At 38.0% G+C, this 27,537-nt stretch overlaps 1 protein-coding gene across 4 annotated transcripts in view; it reads right to left on the bottom strand.

The window, feature by feature from the left end:
* Positions 1 to 27,537, bottom strand: part of tanc2b (tetratricopeptide repeat, ankyrin repeat and coiled-coil containing 2b) — a 271,242-nt gene that overhangs the window by 40,929 nt on the left and 202,776 nt on the right. For 3 of the 4 annotated variants that reach the window (XM_055150162.1, XM_055150159.1, XM_055150160.1), the window contains one exon: positions 15,011 to 15,142. In XM_055150162.1, the coding sequence (XP_055006137.1) occupies positions 15,011 to 15,142 (132 nt within the window). Of the gene's footprint in view, positions 1 to 6,576; positions 6,646 to 15,010; positions 15,143 to 27,537 lie in introns of those variants that run through there. The other variant, XM_055150161.1, reaches the window with a different exon arrangement.

Here is a 27,537-nt window from a genome sequence, read left to right as displayed (position 1 = left end):
GGAAACTGCCATTATCCATTTTTTCCATTATTCATTTAAACACAAAACTGTAAAAATGAATCGAAAAAAAAAACATTTTTTTCATTTTGGTTTTGGAGACAAATAATGAAGAAAATAGTTGTTTAAGCTTTTTCTTATTTTTTGGTTTTATTTTGAGAAATGAATGAACAAATGATACATGGATTTGTATCAATATTGCTCAACAAAATAATTTTTTGTCTTTTTTTCTGTGACAACACTACACTACAATTTTGTTGCTTATTTAGTGAAAGGAAACTTCTTTATTCAATACACTTGACATATTCAATGTTTTGATGATATAGAATTGAAAAAGATATGTTTCATATGAACTTGACACAAGAAGTTATTTAACAAAGAAATATTGTTGCTAAAATGCATTTGGTTAGTAAAAAACTGCAATATATCACAGAGTATCATCATGCTCAATTTATCGCTTATCTCACGTATCGACTATATAATGATAATATCGTATCGTGAGTCATGTATTGTTTATTGTATCAAATTGTGAGGGCTCCTGTGTTTCCCCAGTTCCAATATTGAAAGGTTTGCCTATTTTGGTTTTTAGATAGTATGGAAATTACTATTATGTAACTCAATTGGCATAACAATTGCTAAACTGGATTATGGCATTGTTGTAGGTTCTGCATTTCTCAGAAAGTTCTTGCTGCTGCCACCAAAAGCCCTGTTTCTGAATGAATCAAAATGAAATTGACATAATTAGGTGGTACAAAGGTGGATTAGGTGGAACAAAACCAGATGTAAAGATAGTCAAATTTGAAAAAAAAAAAAGAAAAGAGAAAAAATATAATCTTAAATCTGTCAAACATTTACAGACAATAAAGTAGGCATGTTTTTTTGTGAATGAAAATACAAAACTATGTAGATAAAAAGGCCACTAAATAAAATGTTTTAACTGTAGTATCCTGCCATAGACACCACCAGCAGCAGCAGCACAATGCCAGCGTTGATCTCTAATTGAAATCCATTTAATTATATTATGTTTAGTGCTCAAGAAGTCTATAAGGGCAAGGGAGGAGATGGGGGAGACGGGGGGAGAAGTGGGGGTAGGAGCCACACATTTGGGAGAATCTAATTGGGCCATTGCATTGTCCAAGATCAATCAATAATTCAATCAGTAATTTAATCAGGATCCTATAGTAATTTGAGTTTAGGATGACAGATAAAGACAGAATTTATTGTGGCCGCTTATGTTCATTACAGCTCATTTATAATTCATGAGTTTGGACTGAAATAATTCAATAATATTTAAGACCATACTATGAAGCAGACGTGTTAATAAAGGGTCATACATTCTTTATAAGCGTCTTATTGATGCTCAGAGATTGAATTATGAATAGTTTTGCAGTATTTCAAAGCAGCAGTTTAGATGTGTTTTTATAGTTCATAACAACAGCTGCTATATTAGGTGTTTATCATAAAAATATACAGTTATTGTTTTTGTTATAGCCATTTATTTACATTTTCTTTTTGGGGAGACATTTACTGACGATTGAATTGCCACAGTTTTACCTCAGATGACAAGGAGAACAGGCTTTATCCTTGAATACAGGGACACATAAAAATATATGTCTCAAATACTGCAGTCAGTGTTGTAAATTCTTTTTTTTTTTCAAGTGCAAGTTATAGCTCAAATTAAAGGTGCTCTATGTAACATTTCTGGATTATGAGTCTGCCATCTGCTTGTCTCCATAAAATGCACTTGCCTAGAATGTTTAACAGTATGGCAGTAAAACTTATCTATCTCCATGGAGAAAAGCGACGCAATAACACTAACAAGTGTCTGTAATAGAATAAATACACAACAGATTAAGTTTAATGCCATACTGTTAAACATCACAGGCAATAATATCTCTAAGGAGACAAGCAGATGTCGGACACTCCACCAGAAAAGTTACATACTGTATTTTCCGGAATACTAAGCGCACCTGAATATACGCTGCATCAACTAAATTTGAATAAAATTTAAAAATTGTACATATATAGGCCACACCTGAATATAAACCGTAGGTGTCCATGTCTTTAAGAACCTTTTCAAATTCGGGTCGTCTGCTTTTATCACCTCTGAAAGTTTTCGTCGTCTTTTTGCATTGAGTCAGTTCATCGCGCTGCTTCACCAAAATCTCACCATCGACTCACAGATGCCGAGCTCACGTGCAGCAGCTCTGTTTCCTTCTTCCACAGCCTTTGCCTTTAACTTAAAAGCTGCATCATCTGTATTTCTTTGTGCGTTTTCCATGAGGAGGGTGTATGTATGAAGCGCAAAAAACTGTTCAAAACACAATCAAACAGAATCTTTCTCAACTCATCACTCCGCCTCTCCCTGCGCTCTACTACTGCGCATGTCTCCTGCAGAAAGAGTCTCTGTCCTATCTGTATCATGTCAGTGTCTTGGAGGATTTCAGCAGATTTCAGACTCTCTCTGGGGTGGGTATATTTTTATCAATCAGGTATGAGTGGATGTCCGGCTACTGAAGTTTGAGACGTTTCTTCTCGTCATTTACACATACAGGTAAGATGTATCCCCCTCATTAATGTTCATTTAACATCATAACTTATTTTATCACACGGCGATAAACTGTTTGAGTGCGCTGACAATATCACTTCACGTTAACTCATGTTCTATGTGTTACTCACACAGACAGCGGCGCTTTCTGCACTCAGGCTGTGTGTATCTGCTGTGTTGCCAAACCATAGACTGTATATATGAACGGACAATGTGCCAAACAAAGAATCCGTCCATATATTCGTTGCATCGTTTTATTAGCCGCAGGGTTCAAAGTGTGAGAAAAAAGTAGCGGCTTATAGTCTGGAATTTACAGTAGTACAACTTTAAACTACAGACATTTATTTAGTCACTTAGATAGTTTCCTCTACATCTGACTTTATGAAGAGTGTTTTGACAGCTCAAGTAGTCCAATAATATTTTGTGCTTACTTTTGAGTTCGGGCAGAAATCTAAACTTTAGGCACCTCCACACTGCAGTCTCTTTCCAATTAGCGATATGCGCGGCTATTAGAGCAAAGCATTGTGGGTAAACGACTCCAGTGTGCTGATTTACTCCACTGCTTTGTTACATAATGATCTGATTGGTCCTCTTAATGTATTCTAACACCACATAGCTCTCCAAAGTGCTGCTGCAAGCTTTTCAAGTCTACCAGCCAAATGAAAATCACAATGGTTATGTTGAGAATTTTATCCTCCTTATGCAATCAGACACAAACAGATAAACCAGGAAGTGGGTGAGCACGGGGCCAATGCTGCATTTTACTGCATTGAGCTTTGCGCCAAAACCAATGTAATAAAGGCGATCCATATTTCCAAGTCTACGGATTATTTTATGCTGATTCAGAAGAACACATCAGCACAGAGCGAGAGAGGGAGAGAGAGCACAGTTTATGCTTTGACTTAAGTTAAAAGGTGATTTAGAGGCCACTGAAGGCAACAATAAATACAGATTGCTGTTGCTATCAATACTGGAATCGAATATCGGCACTGTTCCAGGAAAATTTGCTGGATCAGGTATTGGTTCCATGATATCGGTTCAGCTGATATCCTGTATGACACTTTACTGACTTATATATGCCTTGGATGTCTCATGTTTGACTCACACAAAGCTGTTCAGTAGTTATTACTTCAGTGACGTGCGGTCAGGGCAATCAAGGCAAGCAGTGGTTGAACAATAAAATGTAAAATCACTGTGGGACAAAAGTATACTTAAATAGTTTCAAATTATATCCTTGACGTCTGTCCGTTTGAAAAACGGTTGTAGTGGCGATGTCCTTTACTAAACTGTTATGGTCACTGAGAAAACTGGAACGACCACGATTCGGAACGTCCCCTTAACTTGTGCTGTTTTGCCTTTCTACGGAGGCCTGGTGGCACACCGCATGCTACTGAGTTACTTGCAGGATACAGAACAGTTACACAACACAATCAGATCAACTTTGTAATAAGTTAATTGTGTTTTGAGAGAAAAAATGACAGTTTCAATCCCTACACTGGTATCGGATATTGGCAGATACTTAAAGCCATAATATTGATATCGGTGGTAGTAAGTAGTAAGTAAGTGCACAAAACCAGGAACATACTACACAAAAACTTGTATGAGCTTGTATGAACAGTTGTGTTCCCTCGTAATTCACTTACAGTTTTATTTAAATGAATCCATGCTTGTAATATTTATACAATTTTATATAATTATATAATTTATACATGTAGAATTATTTAACTAAAAAAAGAAATGCAGATGGACCAAATAAAATGCACAAATGTGGAAAAAATATACTGTTTTCTTTTTACAAACAAAAATAGACTTAAAACCATTCAGAAATGAAATTAAATCTGTTAAATAATCTAGGATCATGTAAGTAAATTTTAACGACTCAAAACAAGATTCATATTCTAAATCCAGTCATTTTAACTCATAACAATCTTTCGTTTCCTCTGTGCAAAAGTCGTTATCTATATAAGTATGACATCAAATTATCTTCCCGTGTAATTCATCTATCTTGACCGTCACATTATTAATTTTCAGTTTTTTTGCCTGTTGCCTGTGACGTGCCTAAAACCTTGAAAACTGTTGAGTCAGGAGGAGCAGCTGTGATACGGACTTTGAGTACTACAGCACGAGCAGAAGGCAAAACAACACATATCCTACTCCTTTTTAAGTGGCACTAGTCCAATTATCTGGAGGCCAAATGTGCAGCTCTTTGTGGGATCACTAAACTCTGACTCGCTCTCAGAGTCAGGATGACATAAGCTGCCAGACGCACACCACTGCTCTGCGGCATCAGGTAGGAAAAGACGGCGGCCATGTTTGAACTGGAGTAGAAATACAAGATAAATGCACCGTTCAGCCATTACATTATAACTACTTTAAATCAGGAACACTGAAAGATATAAAGTACAGACTACAAATACTACACTACTGTATGACAATGAGAAAGCGTGTTTTTCAAGGAAGGTTCAAGATATTTTCTGTAATTTAATAAGTGCTATTGTACTGTGGAACACTCTTAGCCTGATTCATCAGCTGGTTTCACTTTGTGGAAACTGTCTGACCTTGCACCATTAGGATTCGTTCAATCAACAGTAGATGGGTACTTTTTCTATTTAACCAATCGCTGCTATTTGGTCGTGATGTATGTAATGCGCAGCTAACAGGGTTAACTGGTATATTAAGCTTTTCCCAAATCCTGTAGGAAGAAGGGCAATAACGTCTTTCCCCTTGATAAAATTCACCAAACATTCTCTTTGTTCTGGCTTTAAATCCTCGACCTTGGGAATCGTTGTCAACACAGAATCTATGGCTCTTAGCTGACTGGCTGGTGCCCGAACTCCTACTTCCACGTTTTTTTGCGAAGCATCTAGTGTATTTTGATTCCTGACCTAGTTGCTGGAGAGAAATGAAATTGTGTGGAGACACTAGGTGGCGCCAGCATGGCTAGAACATTGTAGCCAAAGCATTAAAGGTGCACTGTGTAACTTTCTGGAGGAATGTTCCTGCTTGTCTTCATGGTGATGCTATTGTTTTGCCTGTAATGCTCATCAGTAAGGTATTAAATATTTATATGGCTTTTTTTTCATTGTAGGCGTTGCTATTTGTAATAAAATACATGCATCTTCACTGTGCATGAGCTTGCTCTCCACAGATATGACCAGTAATAACTTGCCCTGGTGGCACCAACCACTTATCCCCATAGAAACGTTATGAGTTGATGCTGTACTGTGGAGAATTCTAGGCAAAATTATAGTATTTTTTATACAGACAAACAGCTGGCAGACCCCCCCACCTGAAAAGCTACACAGTACACCTTTAACAACTCCATGGAGACAAGCAAATAGACCCCATCTCCTCCACCCACCCACCTGAAAAGCTAGATAGTTCAACGTCAATTATGCCTGCCAACTGTTTCTCTCTCTCCTTCTCTGTCTGTCTTTGGTGTCTCGCCGCCTCCTGGCGTTCCCGCACAAACAGTCTTCAGTCCAGACGGAGGGGGACGTTTTAATTATTCACCAGGTGAGACAGATGACTCAGTGCAGTCTGAGGAGAGAGGGGTGGAGACTACGGGACAGACAGGAGTAAACGGGATGGGTCAGGGGGGCTACAGGCTGAGAGGAGGAGACCAAGTTCAGGGAATGGAGCTACGGGTTATTCGAGGTCCCTCCATGCAGACAGACATAAGACGGATTAAAATTCAACAGTTTCCTCAATAATAGATGTGAAGTTATGGCTGGCATACAAAATATATAGTGAGGCCTGTATAATTGAAGAGAATTCAAGACCTAAGTGCTAATTTAGAATAAAATACACAATAACATGCAATTATCTAACTATAGTTGAAATTTACCAAGATCCAAGATGACATTTTTAATTTATTATGTAAATGCATGAGGAAAGTCTGTGTGTGAGCAGCAGACTGGAGGATATATTAAAACAATCAGATAATGGCTACAGTTTTATTTTAAAGGTCCGATAACACACAAAATTGACTTTTGTGAGCTTTAAGTCATGTTAAATCATCAAAAACATACCTGGAGTTGTGTTTTGATTCATTCACACATGTTTGAGTAACCCTCCAAAGCTTAAAACGCAGAAAAAACTCCTTGTGATGTCATGAAGTGGTAGGTTTTAAGTTAACAGCTGTCTTTTATTCAGTTGATTGCCAGTCAGATTGAGAGTCAAATGATTCTAGTGATGATGTATGGAGTATAAAAACATAGTGGTGTACTTCCTGTTTCACTACATGACATCACAAGGTGGAAGTGTTTTCTGTTTGAGAGAAGAACTCAGACTAAATATGCAGGGTTTGTGTGTTAAACATGTGGGAATAAAACAAACAAAACACAACTCTGGGTATGTTTAGATGAGGAAACAACATTATAATAAAAATACTATTAAAGTGAGTGGACAAAGCTCTCTTAACAAAAATAGGAGAAGTCATTGTCCTTACCGGTTTGGTCAGTTGTTGATAAATCATTTTAAAGCACCATCATCAAATCTAGTGTTGTTTAAATAGAATCATTGTTTTGCTGTAAATAGAACTTTAGCCCTGTCTTAGAAAAGTCATTAAGCAGCAAATACAAGTTTAAAGAGCCCGTATTACACTTTATTCTGATCTATGTTATAATGTTGTTTCCCCATCACAAACATACCTGGAGGAGTGTTTTGTTTTATTCACCTTTGTTTAACACACAAATCCTGGATATTTAGGTTCTTTTCTCAACCACAAAACACTCAACACTCCACCTTGTGATGTCATGGTGATACAGAAAGTGCTCCAGTGTGTTTTTAAACTCCATACACTTCCACTAGAATCATTTGTATCATCAGTAACCCTGTAATTTCCAGTCTCTAAAAAGTAGATGTTAACTTGAAAACCACAACTTCATGACATCCCAAGGTAGACCAGAGCATTTTGAGTTTTGTAGATGTAAACCGACTAATAATAACAAAGGATTTCTCAAACATGTGTGAATGAAACAAAACACAACTCCAGGTATGTTTTTGATGAGGTAACACATAGGAATGTCACAATAACTGAAATATCGTGATATCGTATCGTCAAAAGTCTCACAATAATATCGTAGGCTGTCACAATATACCGAATCACATGTTTCTTTACTTAAATTCATGGTTTTACAGTAGTAACAGCTTGTAAACATCAGGAACTACATATCCCTTGATTCATTTCAGTGCAGACAACATGAAGAGATATGTTTTTGACCTGAATTCTTGTGATTACGATGGAAATAATTCACACCAAAATCTTGTCAAGGTATTTTAAAAGCAAAAAAGTGTCCCATCTACAATTATATCAGCCTCTCCAAAATATCTCAATAAATATCGTACCGTGAGATGTAGAGGATAATATCAGATCGAGGGATTTGGATATCATTACATCCCTAGTAAGACATTTTCAGCATGCAAAAGCTCACGGGGTCAGTTTTGCGTAACATAGGACCTTTAAACAATTTCTTGACATCTTTTTAGTCATGTTTTATTGTTAAATGTGTTGGGAGTATCTTAGGGGGAGATGGGGACAGAGAAGGACCAAGACAAAATGGTCGAGTTGAGATAAATGATGTGTTTAAGTGTGTACAGTTATGTGCGAGTTTGCAGTGGATAGAGAGATGTATTGTGGGTGTTAAATCTCGGAGGTAGGCAGGCAGGAGCACAAGAAGGTCCATTACTGTCTGAGTCACTCGCCTTAAAACAGCAGCGGCCTGAAATCTACCATCAAGTACAGAGGGATAGAGAGATGGATGGATGGAGAGATAGAAAGAGAGAGACAGAGAGAGGGACGCGTACACAGAACAGAGAGAGAGAGATAGAGAGCGAGAAAGACGGAGGAAAAGTGAGAGAGACAGAGAAGGGGGGGGGGATGATAGAGGAGAAAAGAGAGAGGGGAGGGTTGAGAAAGATGGAACGATATGGGGAGAGATGGAAGGAGAGAGAGAGAGCAAGGAAGGTAGCTGAATGAGAGAGATAAGAGAGAGAGAGAAAACAAATGGAAGAGATGGAGAGATTAATGATAGAGAAGAGAACAGAGAGGGGAGGGTTGAGAGAGATGGTTGGATGGAGAGATATGGGGAGAGAGAAGGAGGGAGAGATGGGAGGAGAGAGAGAGAGCAAGGAAGGTAGATGAATGATAGAGATAAGAGAGTGAGAGAAAAAAGTTAAGAGGGAGAAATAAGAAGACAGAGAGAGAGGGGAGCATTGAGGGAGATGGTCGGATGGACACATATGGGGAGAGAGCGGGAGGGAGAGATGGAAGGAGAGAGAAAGCAAGGAAGGTAGATGAATAGAGATAAGAGAGAAAGCAAAAAAAGTATGAGTGAAGAGAGGAGAGCGCGAGCAAGGGGGAAGAAAAGAGAGGTAGAGAGACAGAGAGAGGGATGGAGGGACGGAAGGAGAGGGAGGGAGAGAGAGAGAGACGGATAGAGAAAGAGCGAGAGGTAGACTGATAGAGAGAGAGAGAACTGCATCTGTGGACTGGCTCACACCTGACTCACACAACAGTCCACACTTGAGATTGTCCAAGATCTATATCACAAAGCCAATATGAAAAACAATCAGCTCCAACAACCACCAATGATGAAAACGCCTTTTTATTACATAACAAGTAGAAAATCATACATAGAAAGACGCAATGATATAGTTAAAGATGTGTCAAAGGCTACGTTCAGACTGTAGGGCTTAATGCTCATTTCGGATTTTTTGTGAAATCAGACTTTTTTCGAGGTCTTTCACATTTCCAATTAAATGTGACTTGTATGTGATCTCCAGTGTGAACTTTAAATGCCCCAAAAGTGTCCTACATGTGCATTGGAGGACACAATGACGTCACACACAGCGAGCGTACTCAGTGTTTATGGAAGTCGCCTAAACATGGACGCAGCATTGAAGAATGAAGAAGGAGAAGGACAAGGTTTTTGGAGTCGCAGCCAAGAGTGGTGGGATTGCTGTGTGCTTCGCTGTTTCACTGACACGGAGTTCATACACAATTTTTGAATGACGAGAAGAACGTTTGTGTACATTTGTGAGCGCCTACTTGTACAATGTGTAGGTGGGATGAATGTGACCAGGCCGTTCAGATTGAAGTCGCATGTCAAAAGATCTGATATGTATCGGTTTTAGGAGCACGTATCCAAGTGTCCTGGGTCGCACTTGAAAAAAATCGGATCTGTGTTGTTCAGACTGTCATTAAAAGATCAGATACAGGTCACATAGGAGTAAAAATATCAGATTTGGATCACTTCAGGCTGCAGTCTGAACATAGTCAAAGAGAAAGAAGTGACTGTTAAAATGACTAATATATAGAGATAATATAAATTGCTAACCAGATAGCTGCACATTCCAAAGAGGAAGTGAGCGTGGAGGGGCACATTCGGCTCCATTGAGTCTGGCTCTAACTGACTGAAGAAATGGTCACTCCTCTGTCTATAACTGCAGCAGTGAGCCTTGTCATTTTGGTCTTAAAATGTTCGTAATAACCCACTCTACATGATCCCGATGTTTGTATTCTGCTATTTTGTCCACAAATAAATAGTAATTCCTAATATGGAACTCACCCTTATAACTGCCAACCTCGGTGAGCTTGATTTGTCTGGATCCGAACATTATGGATGACGTCACACTCCCTTAGTCCACTTCTTTATACAGTTTATGATGATATTGACAATTTTAAACTTTTAATGAGTGTACTGTGCAGTATATTAGAGACAAAGGTTAGAATGGTCTGTGAACAAATTGGTTGGATAATAAAACTGATAAAGATTGATGAAGATAATGCCTAGAACTTTTCCATATTTTACAGTTTTTAACACTTCTGAATATATACAATACAGTAAAATGGTATGTTACAGTATTACTTTACTTTAATAACAAATAAGTCTGCAAATAAAGACCAGATATCAGTGTACAATAATGTTATGTTCATATTACCTTTTTTCACTGAGGTAAAAAATATAGTGTTACTAAATACTAGGTATGTAACAATAATCGAAATTTTAAAAAAAGTGAGTTCCTTTGCTTAAATGCATGTTTTTACAGTAGCAACAGTTAATAAACAAAGGTACTACATATCCCATGATTCATTTCAGTGCAGACAACATGAAGAAATATGTTTTTTACTTGAATTCTTGGGATTATGTCAGGAATGATTCGCATCAAAGTCTTGTCAAGGTAACAGTAAGTATCCTATCTACAGTTCTGTTAGATTCTACAAAATATTGCAATAAATATCGTACCGTGAGATGCATATCGTGACAATATCATACCGTGAGATTTGGATATAGTTACATCCCTACTAAATACCTCTCCACTTACGCAATGACTGTAGTGATCTTGAGGGATAACCCACTTGTTCGGGAGTCATTTTGTGTCCCTTCTTATCGCTCGTGTGCTTGTGTGTGTGTGTTCGGTGCAGCGGGGGCAGTGGAGCTCTGACACTGATCTGGAGAGGCACGGCGCATGCTAGGACGCACTGGGCTGGCTTGTAAACACAGTCGGCTGCCCTCGGAGGAGAAGGCTAAATCAAGTGGCTCTGACAGAAACAGGGATGCTTTGAGAGGATTTCCTGACCACTTAAGACTACAGACTCGAGTGTTTACAACTGTCAATGATTCTAACCGCGTGTTTGCTTGTATAGACATTTAAATGAGCAAGTGGTCTGATTTGGGTAATCTTCTGTCACTTTGTATCAGGGCTGAGTGCGGTAATAATACCTCTGTGGTATCCAAAAAACTCAAATTAAATATTGACAAAACGCTAATATATTCTTGTATATTTAATGCTTTAAAATTAAGGCAAGTCTAGCACAAATAATTGTATGAATGTGTGTGTGTGAAGTGATTGAATACTGTGATATAATGGGTTTTAGGTGTCTTCATATGTGATAAATCCAGTGCTTTATTATTACAATTTTTTAATGAATCAAAGTTAAACATTGGTACCAATATGCAGGCTTATTTTGCATTTTATTGTAATGTATTTTATTGCTTAAGTAGACAGTAGTAGCTTGAATGTTTGTCAGGATAAAGAGAATGAAGCTTCTCTAACCCGTTTTAGGCAGTAAAGTGAATAAAATAATGTGAAATCTTGTTTTCACTTGGATACAAGAGGTTAGGACACTACCATCCACTTTACTTCTATTATTTATGTTGAGCAACTTCTAACTTTTTTAAGTGGTCTTCTGGGCACTTGGATGCTGGTGCCACCCTGAATCTCAATTTCTGTTATTAGAAAACGTCAGCAGAAAATAAAATATACTTTCAAGATTAAAAATGCTGTTTGTATGTTAAAAGGACTACAGTGAATACAACTGTTATTATTTAATTGAACCTATGGGAATGATGTGCAAAAATCATTATCCAGTTTCGAATAAAAAAGCATCCTCTAATAAAACAAACCAATTAAATTTACTGATACATCTCAACACAACTTTTGTTACTATGTGAAAAAAGCCACTTGAAAAACTAACCATTATTTCAACATATAATCGTCATACTCTTTTCTGTTGTGTTGTCTGCTCCATGGATCTCTCAGGCAGCGAAACTACACCGTTCACACAGTTCAGCGATTTTGGCTAAGTGGAGTCTTAACAGGTGTTTAAAACGCGCTGGGACGAATATTTGTGTCCACTTGGATGGCAGAAGGCGGCCATTACGGCTCTTGTTACCAGATAAGTGACAGAAAACGAAGGGCAAGAGAGACATCTAATGTTGTGACATAAGGACTTTGGTGTGGAGTCTGAGGAGGTTGGCTGTTGGCTGTGCTGCTCAGTAAACTGTCTTTGTGTGTGTCCAAGCCAAGGATGAAGGCTCAGAGATAATGCTAATGCTAATATGTACAGTATGTTGATATAGTCTGGCTCAACAGAGTGTGCTACAAATGTATGGTGAACTAAGAAAGCTTTGATAAATATACAGTTTTATATTTTGAAAGGTCAGTAATGGGTAATAAACACAATGTTTTTAGTAGTGATTGTGATGAATAATCGATTTTCACTCTACAAATATACACTGAGATAGTCTATTGATTTGCTCCTCAGTTTCATGAGGATTTATACTTGTGATGTTTGAGTTAAGCACACATTTGGGCAATTAAAGATGCACTTTGTAACTCTTCTGTTTGAGGACCAACTGTTTGTCTCTAGAGCAGGAGTGTCAAACTCACATTCACAGAGGGCCAAAATTAAAAACTGGGACTAAGTTGTGGGTCAAACTAAATATTTATTGAAAAATTTAAACAACATCTGCATGTTTTCTTTTCTTTTGAGATATGTAATGTTAAACCTTTTCTTATTACAATAAATGTTGAATAATAGGTTTGCTGAAACTCTGAATCCAGAAGAAGCAAAATATAAAATAATAACATAATTTCAAATTAATAATGTCTCTATAGTCTATCTGTAGTTGGCGGGCCAGCTCTAATATATATTTGATATGATCTCGTGGGCCAAGTATAATTATATTGCGGGCCAAATTTGGCCCCTGGGCCTGAATTTGACATGTCTGCTCCAGAGTGTTAAAGCTTTACCTGGAATGTTTCACAGTATGACTTTAAATCTATCTATCTACATGGAGACAAAACAAAAAGTTACAGGTCAAAGCTGCAGAAAGGCGAGCCCAAGCACTTATAGGATGCATGTTATTCAAGGTCTGTGATTTAAAAAAAAAAAGCAAGATAAATGTTTAATGCCATTTAGTGGAACGTTCCAAGCAAAGCAATAGCAAAGCAAATCTCCATGGAGACAAGCAGGTGACAGACCCTCCACTACGAAATGTACAATATAATGTGGGATTAGATCATTATGTTGATACAGCTTATATTAAAACTTTTTGCACATTGAAATAAAGTTACACAACAGGCCCCACACAACCTTCACATCTGAACAACAACTTTGTGCAAATCAACTGTCACCATCTTTCATCCTGAATTTAAAAATACCACAGTTGTTTTCGCAGTGTTTACTTTGAGCTGTGGAGATGTTATGAGGATACAAAATAGAACAGTGACCTATTGTTTGGTTCATACAGAAGGGATCGGCTCTGGCAGCAGTAAATCACAGATAAACGCTTTAATTTGCAGTTTGTGAATCTTGACAACAACCCTGTGCTCAGTGCTGTCTGTAGTCTGAGAAGCATTCAAGGCCTGCAGTGACTGTGCAAAATTTGAGCATCAAACAAGTCCTTGGATTTTTATACAGAAAAAGGTTAGAAAATGGTATAGCGGTGTTTTTCAATGTAACAAGTATGTAGTGCATAGTTAAAATGCATGGTTGATATAATAAGTTTGACTATGAATACATTTGAAACACAATTTACTTTATTTTACCACTCTATCTTTTAATTATTTTATTTCTTTATATTTATTAATTCAAATCAAATTGAAAGCATTTAGTGCGGGGGAAAATTAGCCTCATTCATGTTGCTTGTAAATGGATATCTCTAACAAAGTGTCACCATTAGCACAGTGCAAATTCATACATACACATACACAACTCAATCTAATAGCAGCCTGTATTAGCTTGAAAACATCTGGCCACAAACACACACAAACACAAACAAACACACACAAACACAAACGCCTACAGCAGTTAACAACCTATTAAATGTTTAACAATTTGACAAATTGAAAAAAAAAAATAAAATCCTGATTAGTTAAATACTAAAATAATTGCAACATTATCCTATCCTACCAATACATTTTGTCATCATCAAGGGGAAATTTAACACCTATCCTTCAAATTTAAATGCAATTTATGAAAATAGTGAAAATCTAGTTTTGCTTTTGAATGGCTACCTCTATAGCAATGTGTCACTATCAGCACAGTGCAACTTCATACAACTTAATTCAATTCCTTTATTATCATTGTCATATAAAATAACAACAAAATGTCATTACAGCATCATACAGACTGCATAGTATTTTAAAAGTGCATAATAGTGACACCCACCACGTAAACATTACACCCACTATGTAAAAATTAGAATGCAGTACTAGTAATAACTCCACTTTAAAGCAGACATATTAGCTAAAAAAACATCGGGACACACACCCACACACCCCTGCCCTTTACAGCATTACATTATTTAATTGTTTTTGAGTATTTGAGTAACTGAAAAAAAAAATCCTGATTAGTCCCATACTAAAATTATTGTAATCTATCCTATTCTGTGGGAAAATTAACAGCCAACCTTCAAAATTTAAAATTTTAATTTAATTAGTGAATAGCCAGTGTTGTTTTTGCATAAAATAAAGTGTCACCATTAGCACAGTGCAATTTCATACACACAACTCCACTTTGTAGCAGCCTGTATTAGCTTGAAAACATCTGGACACACACACACATACACACACTCACACAAACACACACCCTTGCCCTTTCCAGCCGTTGAGCCCTCACTGAGCACACATGGTAACAAGAGCGGGTGTTTTGTTTTTCGCGCCTCGTTGCCTTACCTCTCAGGTCCTGCCCGGAGCGTCCCGGCCCACAGGTGGTGCTCTGACGGGGCATCCGCAGAGACGTGCGTAATGGAGTGTGCCTCTGTTCATCCAGGTATGCCAAGTCCTCCAGGTGAGCCGAACTGGTGGCTAGTGAGAGGAAACGAGGAAAAACAATGTTAGCTTATACACACTCATCACTTATGTAAACACACCGGCACCAGCCTACAAGGGTCCAGAACATTTGTATTTCTTATTGATACTCTGCAGTTGATTAAACTTAGACAAACTTTATTGATCCAAAAGGGAAATTGCTTGCAGTAGTTCACACATCACAATATACTGTATTATAAAAAGAGGTAACATATAAGTGGTAATAACAAATTCAAAATAAATAGCAAAAATAGCATCAGCATTACCTGGGGGCTCTATTGGACTTTAAGTTTTAAGAGTTTTATTTCAACACAATCTGACCAGAAAGACTTGATGTAACTGCAACAGGTAACGAAGTCTCTCACACATAAAATTACAGCCAACAGTTTTTCACTTAGTCACTCTCGCAGCAAACTTGTTCAAACCCATTTTGTATTTTTTCTTGAGTTTTCAGACAATCTAAAAACTTTTTTGGCTGTGTTTGTTAATGTGTGCATTGTGTTACCATGGTAACTACTGAACATTCCACCTTAGACATACATGTAGACGCATCAATATTGTCGAACTGGTGGATAGCAAGAGGAAGGAAAGACATTATTTAAGTTTATCCTGACAAGATGGTGTAATCCCTTATTCATCAATCAGTGGTTCAATGAAGAGAAGGTTACAGCTGTAGTCATTTGGAGACTGTTTTTGCAATCGAAACGGCTCCCAGAGGCCATTTTCAAATTTAATGGCAGTGGCTTGAGGCACTGGAATTATACTACTACTATACTGACAGTAAGTAAGGATAGGGATGCTGGCAATACACTACAATTTTTACCATTTTATTGTATTGTAAAATGAATCTACTTTGGAACCACTTGTTTCTTTTGTCTACTAAGTGGTCTTGTCTAAAGAGATGAGTGACAGTGACAAAAACAAAAGAATGAGAGTATATTTTTACACTCTCTGGATAAGAATGATCAGTCAAATCAATCAAACAATCAAAACTGTTGGATGAATTTATAGTACACTTGACCACAAAAGATTAGAAAACTCTCTTTTAAACACTTTTAAACACAGGATTAAATCTCACAAATCCAATTTTGCATAGCTTCAAAATAACCATTTCAATATGAACTTGATATGAACTTAACACAGTTTTCGAAAGTTCTGAAGAGGGCTTGCAGCAAGACATTAATGTACAAAAGAGACAAAATGATGAAAGTTTTTGGCATTTCAGTTATGTAGATGAAATATCGCTCACCTCCACTTGGACCACCTACACTAGAGTCCAGGGACAGTGGTCAGGCTCCACTCGTTTAGCTTCATATCCCTTACCCCCAAATGTGCCCGTCCCCAAAGTCGTAGCCCCTCTCTCTCTCTCTTCACCCCCACCCCCTCTCCCTCTCTCCCCCCTCTCTTTCTCTCTCTCTCCCCCCTCTCTCTCTCTCTGTGGTTGTCACGAGGCACACAGACAGATGCCATCCGCGCCCTCTCAGGATTAATTAGCTCACCACACAAATGTCTTATTCATGGAGTGATCGCTGTCTGACGCTGCCTGTTGAATGTTCACACTACACTGCGCCTTCGGGCTCTGAACCAGCCGATAGTAAATGACAGGGCTACAGGATTAAAGCTGCACTGCGGAACTTTTCTGGTGGATGGTCTGTCACCGGCTTGGCTTCATGGAGATGTTATTGCTTTGTCTAGAATGTTCCACAGACCACAGTAAAGATTAGTAGACCTATTTATCTCAAGAGAGGCAACTATAGGCTACATTACAAGTCAGATCTGTGGAAATGCAACCCTATTTACAGAGAGAATTATTGTTTTTTGAGCAATAGAAACACCCTTAATTAATAAATGCTAGATAAATGTGTTTAATGTCATACCATGGAACATTCTATGCAAACCAATAACATCTCCATGGAGACATTATATGTGCGCAATACACAATCAAAATTCTATCACAATCAAAATTTGAAGCAATTTGAAGAAATGCAAATAGCAAATGATTAAGGCTGTAATTTTTTAAGTACGATGACAAAATATCCAATCGGATTCTGCATAAACACTGTTAACCCTGTAGTTATGAGCAAACATGTTCTGAAATGTGATTCTTGTATTAGTTTGCCTGTTCGTTTGTCAGTCTTTTTGCATTTAAAATGTGAACTTTGAACAGAATCCTACTATAAAACATAACTTGTAAATCAAATAGCAATCACAGTGCTTGTCCAAAAAATCATGCAGCCCTCTTAAATGAGAGGGGAGAGAACAGGGAGCCTCACCACGCCTGTGCCACATGTTTTAAATACAAATAAGTTATAGTACAAAAGGTTGTTTATAAAGGTTATTTATGGGGGTGATGGGGGACTATTAAAGCAAGCAGGTGATGATAGGGGGATTGAAGATAATTTGTGTTTTGGTTTGGGCAGATGACTTAATGACTTGTGACTCTTTGACAGCTGTGTGCCCAAAATATATTGTTTCTGTTGCTTAGATTCAGTCTTTTGTAAACTTTACAAATATACATGTTATTCCTATTAAAGAACAGTTCGGAATTTTGGACATAGGGCCTCATTTCCTAATGAGCCAGAGTGTTGGAGATGTGTGGAGACACTTTTTTAAATATTTCATTCAGTCCTAGTATTTGCAGAGGTCGCTGGTGCTAGGCTACTGCATGTCAATGACCATAGTTATCCTGCCACTAAAAACTTACCCACTTACCCACTCCACAAAACACCCGAAACAAATCTATTATTACACCAGACTGTTGATGTAAATGTCTGTGTTGATAGAATAATTTTAGAAGTAAAATCAACCTTGCATTTGAAGGACTTATGTCTGAGCAGCAGTGAGTTGTACTTCCTGATAGAAAGCTTGGCAGTGGCAGACTGATATATGAGAAAATAGTCCCTCATCATGATATGATTCATGCGACACGAGGTTAGTTTTATTTCAAACATTATTCTATCAACACAGACATTCACATGGACAGTCTGGTGTAATAATAGATTTGTTTCGGGTGTTTTGTGGATTGGGTAAGACTGTTTTTAGTGGCAGGATAACTATGGCCATTGACATGCACTAGCCTAGCACCAGCGACCTCTGCAAATACAAGGACTGGATGAAATATTTAAAAAAGTGTCTCCACACTTCTCCAACACTCTGGCTCATGAGGAAATGAGGTCTAACATCCAAAATTCTGAACTGTCCCTTTAAATTTCAGATTCAAATTTTGTGTTTAATTGTTTGTGCATTGTATTGTTAAATCGTTTCACATTTTGTTGATACAGTCAGTAGATTTCCACACTCATTGTTCAGTTGACATTTTCTATCAAACTTCAAAGTCATTTATTTTGATGTGGTCTGAAATTAAATTTATATCTCGAAGATGTTTGGCAGATTCTCACCCTGAAAACTTACACAGGCCAATTGAGTTTTGTGTTTAATATAAAACCTTGAACATAGTAACATAATATTGTACATGAGTTTTTCTTTTTCTTACAATGAAATCTCATTTACTCTGGGGCCCAAACAGCCAATATAAAGTTTCTCTCACTGCACACAATCGTTCCCAGTCTCCTGTCAGTCTTTCCAAAACCGCTTTAATCCTGCTAGAGAAACATGTCACAGCACCTCAGCATTGATCCCCCATGGTAACACAATCAAAGTACTTTTCTTTTTCCAGCTACAGCTCAAATCCAGTGAAGCAGTGACCGATTGGCTGCCTGCTCACCCCCCAGAGTGCGTTTTCCTGACTGACCGCCCTGTCACAGCCCCAAAAAACGAGAAGCACGAGTTTCTAAGAACAGAGGCAAAATGGCAGCTGTGAGCGCTACAGGCTGGGCCCTAGTGGGACTGGGGAGCCGGGTTTAAATGAATGCGCTCCAAGTAGAGACAGAATGAGTGAATACTAGACAAAGGACAATGACTCAGGGCTGTGCTAGTGGATAATTAGCTTTTACAATTTTATCCTTTTAAGTCCTGTAAGAATCCAAATTTTAACACTTCTGTCTGTTTGAGATGTATTCGTGGCCTGTTATGACAAAGCAAAATTTGACTGTCAAAAAAGTTTTAAGAGCTTAGTGGGCCTTGTCATGTATAACAGTTTTTTATATGTAATTAAACAAAGCTGTATTGTGTTTATAGGTTTATTTGAATTCATAAATACATTTGAATCTCCATCCTATCATATATTTTGTCATAATTGGTTTAAAGATTTTTGGCCAGCCACTCTTGCTTGGATTACTCTAGTGGGGATAGTGAGATCACTTCTGAAATCTGAAAACAATCAATAGAAACAGATGGTAGTGTATGTAGACTTGTATTTAACAATTGGATCTGTTATTGCTCAAAATAATGTGTATGAAGGTTTTATTTTGCTTTTAAGAATTGTCATGTGAAGTTTGTCTGCACCTTTTTCCTCAGGAGTTGCCACAACAAACCAGCGTCACATTTGAATTTGCAATTCAACTACGACTGTGCCAGAGTTGCCTCAGTAACAGTGAAGGAAAGCAATAACAGAAAGTTATGATCAAATAAGCACAACATAATATTCATGGGGTTCAGACAAATGATTCCTTGAAGGATTTTGTGAGGATCTTTCCCTATTCAAAAGATACAATATTTGGATGTGAATTGTGTTATTGCTATAAAAACAGAGGACCGTTGCCATGCCAAATCCTTCAAATCAGGAAGGAATCCGTATGTCTGGAACTCATGAATACCCAGTTTTCTTAGAAGGATTTAACAATAAGAGTACAGCTTACTTTGTCCTCAGATTTTATTTTTGTAATCGCTGATATATGTTTATGACATCGGCTCCTGTTGGACCTCGCAATTTTCCAACTCAGAAATCAGAGGACATCTTATTATCTCTTAAGTTGTTTTAAATCAATATTTAAAATCTCCTAAATATACCATAATGATCCACATGTGTTTTCTTTAAAAAAGCACTTGTAACTTTTCAACTACCTGCCTGTCTCAGATCCTACTGTTTTATTCAAAATGAATTTATTTATGTAATATTTTACATTTTTGTGTTTATGTTTCTCACAAAAACCCTAAAAAAGTGTACATTTTCTCCGTGACCAGAGTCTCCTTTTAACAGATCTTGCCTGTAACTAAACCTGCATGTCTCCATGGAGATAGAAAAGCTTAAGGCTATACTACAGAAAATTCTAGACAAGTTACATAGTGCATCTTTAAATACTGCTATACACAGTTGTGCACACAAGTTGGCCCCTCTGTGAACAACTCTACAGACTAAAGCAATGCGAAATTGATCCAAGTTCATTTATGTTTGTTAAGATTTATTCTGGTCCTGTGATAGCAAAATTTTAGCCTTTAAAAGAGCCAGTTTGCGTATGTGTGTGACGTGATCAAACTGGTTCGCTGTTCATCTGAATGGGCTAAAAGAGGAGACAGAGGGAGCAGCAATCCACAAAGGACAATGACTCAAGGCTGTACTAGTGACTAATGGACTGCTGAAGCCCGGAGTTTGTATTGTTTAACTGTATTTGAATCTGAACACTGGCATCTCTGGCTCATCGTCTCTATCTGCAATGCACCAGGCTGCTGGGGATCACTTTCACTGTTATTGTGCCAATGCGCTAAGACTGCATCATGTTGGAATAAAAAGAGGAAAAACGGTGGAAGTCAGAATGGAGTGAGAAAAATGGTGTAAACAAAAGATAACTGCAGCGGAGGAATTGGCAGGGCAGTTTTTCAGAGCAGGACACATGACAAATGATGAACTGATGGGACAAAGCACTGAGGGAGGAGGTGTGAGAGGCCTGTAGGTAAAACTGCCCCAAAATATTTTGTTTCTGTGGCTTGGATTCAGTATTTTATAACATTTACAAACATATTTTAAGTTATTCCTATCAAATTACGGTGGTAAAAATAAAATAAAAAAATCTCTGGAATATATTTTGGTGTTAATTATTTCCATGTGTGTTGTATTGTAAAATCATTTCACATTTTGTTGGTACAGTTTGTCTATCAAATTGGGAAGTCATTATAATTTAATTTATTTTAATGTGCACCATGTAACCAGCTTCTCTTGAGATATTATTGATTCACCTGTAAAGTTCCACAGTACAGAATTTAATTTATATCTTGCATTTATTCAAGTCCAAGTGTTTGCCAGATTCTCAACCAGAAAAGCAACTGAGTATTGTGTTTAATATAAAACTTAGAACACTGATTCGTAGAACAATAACATGTTGTAAACTGCAGCAGAGAAGTTGGCAGGGATAACAAATAATGAAATGAAAGGATAAAGTATTGAAGGATAAGGTATGAGGGGACTATAGGTAAAATTGTGGCATAAAATATAAATTGTATGGAGTTAAATACAATTTTCTATTTTGCAATTTAAAACTTGCTGCATTCATATTTCTTTGGCCAGATCTTCATTTGTAAAAATGTAATTGACAAGGCCAAATACAAGAATTTTTCCAGTTTGCTTAAAGACTGTAACTGTAACTAATTCAATGGAAATAGAAAGTTAAATGTACTTTGAAACATTCTCCACAGAGACAGATACATTTTATGCCACACTGTGGAACATTACAGCCAAAGGAACAACACTTTCATGGAAACAAGCCAAGTAAGAGTCAGGTTTGTGGTAATGCAAGCAAACACAGAGTAAGGATGGATGGAGTAAGAATTATTCTAGGTAAGTTAGTAAGTAAGTTTTTCAGAGCAACCAAAACCAACCAACACAACCAAAATGAAAAGAAAAAAAAATCTCTTCATTTTAGTCTATCTTTTGGCTAAAAAAATTACACTGTCTGGCTTTAATTGAGTTACCATTTACATATTTAGTTTAGATATTTTATTGTTTATTACTAGGCGTGTAACAACATCCAAGTCTCACGATACGATATCATCACGGTATGAAACTCACGGTAAGATATTTATTGTGATATCATGGGAAAGCTCAAGATATGGTGAAGAGGCTCACAATTAGGAATGTAACAATATCCAAATCTCTCTGTACAATATTTTCACGATGTACATCTCACGGTACGATATTTATTGAGATATTTTGTGGAGGCTAAACAGCTAAAACTGTTAATATGCTACATTTTCCTCTTTAAATGCCTTGACAAGACTTAACCCAAAGAACTAAGACTTAAAAGTAATTAGAACTGTTTCTTCTTTTTCTACACTGAAATGGAGCAAAGGATCATGGTCTGTGTAGTTCTCTCTGTCTTTTTTATCTACTGCTGCGCCATAACTCTTAATTTAAGCAGAGACTTGTAATTCGATATATTGTGATGGTCCCCGATATTATTGTGAGAACACTGACGATACGATATCACGATATTTCGGTGATTGTTACATCCTTATTTATTACTGCGCAGTAGATCTTCTATATTCTCCACAAATGACACCAAAACCCCACCTGCACCAGGCAATGTCTCACCCTGGCTTCAGTCCAAAGTAAGTTAAAAAATAAGGAGAATAAATGGAAATCAATGAGTCTTGTCCTCCCTGAAAATTGAAAAACCTGTAAACGCTTCTTATCTTAATTTAAAGAATAATTTGTGGTTTGAATCACTTAAAATAAGCGCAGCTTAAGCGTTTAACAAAGCATAGAAGTATTAAAGGTGCTGTACCTGACTTTTACGGACTCAGGTTATTCCTCATTTACTTTATGCATTCTGAGCATCTTTACTATTCACAGTGATAAGTTTATAAGGACTTTTCACAAATTTCAGATACCAGAGCGTCATCACGGTAAAGCTAAGAACAACTAGCAATCGAAACATGAACTTCCTGATTATCGGAGAACAAAACACTTTAGAATTAGATGCAGATATTACACACTTGATTTATTTTGACCTCAAGAGCTGCTTATACATTATATGTACTGGGGCAAGACAACTTTTGCCTTTAAAGGTTCACTGTGCAACTTTTCTGGTGGAGGGTCCACCACCTGCCAGTCTCCATGGAGATGTTATTGCTTTCTCTGGAATGTTCCATAGTATGACATTAAACAAATCCATTAGGGATGTAATAATAACCAAAATATTGTGATACTGTATCGTCAAAGTTCTCTCAATAATATCATGGACCATCACAATATATCGAATTACAAGTCTCTTTGCTTAAATGAAGAGTTATGGTGCAGCAATAGCTTAAAAAAAAGACAGAGGGAACTACATAGACCATGATCCTTTGCTCCATTTCAGTGTAGACTACAATAAGAAATAACAGTTCTAAGCACTTTTAAGTCTTAGTTCTTTGGTCTTATTAAGGCATTTTAAGAGGACAAAAGTAGCATATTAACAGTTTTAGCTGTTTAGCCTCCACAAACTATCGCAATAAATACCGTACCATGAGATGTATAATGTGAAAATATCGTACAGAGAGATTTGGATATTGTTACATTCCTAATCGTGAGCCTCTCCACCATATCATGAGCTTTCCCACGATATTGCAATAAATATCGCACCGTGAGGTTCATACCGTGACAATATCATATCGTGAGACTTGGATATCGTTACACCCCTAACATCCATACAGCATTTATTAATTACGGGTGTTTCTATTGCTCAAAAATTCAATCATTCTTTCTGCAAATAGGGTCCACTCTCCACAGATCTGAACTGTAATGTAGCGTCGTGCTGTGACCTACTTGCCTTCCTCGTGAGAGTTGAGTTTAATTTATCATGTGGAACATTCTAGACAAATTTTCATAAAGACAAGCCCGTGAAAATGGTTCAAACACTTACAATTTGTTACTTAATAAAACTGTTTTTCTTTCTAATATAACACCAGCTCAGGTATTTACTATATTTTATTCAGTGTTGTCTAATGAGCAGATTTGGTGGCTAACTGTAATCCCGACTTCCTCCTCCTGTGGTGCTCTGCCTCATTAGGGAAATGTGACGATGCCTTCATGTGCGGTGAGAAAATATTATTCTGGGTGTGCAATGCGTGTGGACTTTTATTAGTGATAATATGGGTCATCCGGATATTAATAAGGTTATCTAGATGTATAAATAACAACAGAGCCCGTTCTTACAGTTACCTCATCAAAAACATACCTGGAGTTGTGTTTTGTTTCATTCACACATATTTGAGTAATATTTTTCTCATTAGTCTGTCTCCATCTTCAAAGCTCAAATTGAAGAACTCAGGATTTATGTGTTAAACATGTGTGAATGAAACAAAACACAACTCTGGGAACATATAACAAACCAGAATAACGTAATATAGGCCCTTTAAATCTATACTAATTAAATCTACATTGACTTTGGCTCAGGTATATTTTAAACCGCTCAACTTAATGACAGATAATGATTTAGAAAACAGGGCCAATCTGAACACATTATTTGTATTATTATTGACTTTGTAATGTCAGTTTTATACAATGGGAACTGCTCCATTTACAACTCCTGAATCCACTGAACGCATCGCCACACTTCCTCATTTCCTCCCAATGGTTTCTCCCTGGTCGCCCTCTGCTTTGCTTTTCCATATCTTTCGTTTTCTCAGTCTTTCTCTTCTCCTCTCACACTCTGTCTCTCTCCATTTTTCTCTTTTCATCTCTCTCCCTTCTTTTCTCTTCTCCCTTCTCTCTCCCTTCCTCCCTTCTACTCACCACCCTCCTCTATCTCTCTTTCTTCCTCTCTGTCTTATCTCTTCTTCCCTTTCTATCTTCTTCTCACTCTCACTCACATCTCTTCTCCTCCCCTCAACACCCTCTGCTCCTCTTTCCCCGCTCTCTCTATTTCTCTACAATTTTCTCTTCACCCCTATATCTCTTCCCCTCTCTCTCTTCTCGCTTCCTTTCTTTTTTTGTTTCCCTATCTCCTTCCTGTCTTTCGCTCTCACCCCACCCATTTCTCTCTCTCAACCCCCACCCTCTCTCTCCCTCCATCTCTAAATCTCTTTTCCCTGTCTTCTTCTCTCTCTCTACCTTCCGCACATATATCTGTCTCCCTAACCCCAAATCCCATTCCTCCAGTCTCTCTTTCCTTCCTCTCTCTCCCCCTCCATCTTTAGCTCAATTTATCCCTCTATCCTTTTCCCTCCCTCTTCCTCTCTTTCTCTCTTCCTCCCCCTATATATGTTTTTCCCTCACCCCACATCCCCCTCCTCCTTCTCTCTCCTCCTCCATCTCTATCTCTCTTATCACTTCCTTCCCTCTTCTTCTTTCTTTCTCTTTCTCTCTACTTCTGTTTTTTTATCTCTCTCCCTTACCCAACTCCAGTCTCTCTTCCTCCCTCTCTCTCTTCCTCTCTTTCACCCTCCATCTCTCCTTCTAGCTCTCTCCCTCTCTCTCCCTCTCTCTCCTTTTCTCTCTACTTTCCTCTCCCTATACATCTCTCTCCCTTAGACCCCAAATCCCCCTCCTTCAGTCTCTCTTCCTCCCTCTCCGTCTTCCTCCCTCTCGCTCCTCCTCTCTTTTTTTTCACTTCAAAGCTGCTCTCTCCGTCACTCTGGGGGATAGAAACGGTTAATGCCTGGGGCTTTGATGTTCCACTGCTGCTGCGAAAACCAGCCAATCCTGATCCCCATCCTGCACCATCTAACAACTCTGTGTGGAGAGGGAGAGCCACAGATTAGAAAACTCCTACACCATTTTATCAATATGGGAGTGCCGGCGCTAACAAATACAGTGAAAAACCACAAATTTGGCATTTTTTTGCATTATCTAGGGCTCAGGGAATAGCTCAGAGTCTTTAAGGTGCACAGAGAGGATGTAGGGTGGGTTGCCAGACAGGAGTGTAAAAAAAGATGGACATGACTAGAATAAAAAGGAGGTCCTAACTGTCTGTAGTCGAGCTGAATGTGACTTCTCTCTCTGTAATATATAGGTTGGTTATGGTTTAGTTTACAGTGCATATTTTAGTTTTCTCCAAGTACTAATATTTGATTAATCATACATAGAGGAACAAATTACAGTGTTAGCAAGATGTATATATGATGAGACCCCATGGGAAATATGTTTTATATTGCATAGACATGCACGGCCTTTGCAATTTGACTATAGTGGTCATTTAAATTTGGATTCTATGCCAATTCATCTTGTAGTACTGATCTACAGTAGCCAGGGTAGTGCCACCTAGTGCTTCTGCTCAATTTCAGTGACTAGGTCAGGAATCAGAATACAGTAGACGGTCTGCAAGAACCCCGGAAGTGCGATTCCCGAGGTCGAGGATTTAAAGCCGGAACAAAGGCTACGTTCAGACTGCAGGGCTTAATGCTCAATTCCGATTTTTTTGTGAAATCCGATGTTTTTGCGAGGTTGTTCACATTTCGCATAAATGCGACTTGTATGTGTCTCCAGTGTGAACAGTAAACGGCCCGAAAGTGTCCCGCATGTGCACTGGAGGACATGATGACGTCAATCGCAGCGAGCGTGCTCTGTGTTTACAGAAGTTGTCCAAACATGGACGTGAGCATTGAGCACCTGGAGATTTTAAAGTTCCTCTCGTACCGGAGCCAGAACATGAACAACTTACTTGTTTTAAGAAGGAGATTGAGAAGGAGAAGGACAAGGTTTTTGGCCGTGGCGTTTTGTGGGGCAGTGGCAGCAACGTCCGTTGAAAGGAATGTGTGGATGCGGAGACGTAGTCAAGAGTGGTGAGTGGTGGTGTGCTTTGCTTCAGTGACACGGAGTTCATTAACAATTTTCGCCTACTTCAGCGCAGAATAGTGACGTTTGTGGCTTGTTGATAATGTGTAGTTCGGATGAATGCGCTTTGACCGTTCAGACTGAAGTCGCATGTCAAAAGATCAGATATGTATCGGTTTCAGGAGCACATATCCAAGTGGCCTGGGTCACATTTGAAAAATCAGAGTCATTAAAAGATTAGATACAGGTCACAAAGGGGCCAAAAAATCAGATTTGGGTCACTTCAGGCTGCAGTCTGAACGTAGCCTAAGAGAATGTTTGGTGAATTCTATCAAGGGGAAAGATGTTATTGCCCTTCTTTTTACAGGATTTGGGAAAATCTTATTATATCAGTTAACCCCGTTAGAGGCGCATTACAAACGTCATGACTAAATAGCAGCGATTGGTTAAATGAAAAAATACCTGTCTACCATGAATGAATCCTAATGCCGCAAGGTCAGACGGTTTCTACTGTTATGTGGAGGAATGGTAGATTAACCAGAACAACAAGTAAAATAAGGCAACAGTAACTCAGTGTTTGTTCACATCATTGGTTGACCCACAGTTGGCGGTGCAATTCCAGCTCCCATAGATGAATACTGTTGTTTTGTCCTTGGGTAAGACACTTAGTCCACCTCGCCCCCTGTGTCTGCGTACACTGCTATGGCATAAGTGTGTATGTGAATGGAAGTGTGGCGCTTTGAGTGAGTTGAAGGTGAAAAACTGCTATACAAAAATATGATCATTTATCATTTATCAATAATCA

Source organism: Boleophthalmus pectinirostris, unplaced genomic scaffold (assembly GCF_026225935.1).
Source record: "Boleophthalmus pectinirostris isolate CB_2022bp ecotype Guang Dong unplaced genomic scaffold, ASM2622593v1 HiC_scaffold_14, whole genome shotgun sequence".
Lineage (NCBI taxonomy): Eukaryota > Metazoa > Chordata > Actinopteri > Gobiiformes > Gobiidae > Boleophthalmus > Boleophthalmus pectinirostris.
This window is presented reverse-complemented; position numbering and strand designations above follow the sequence as displayed.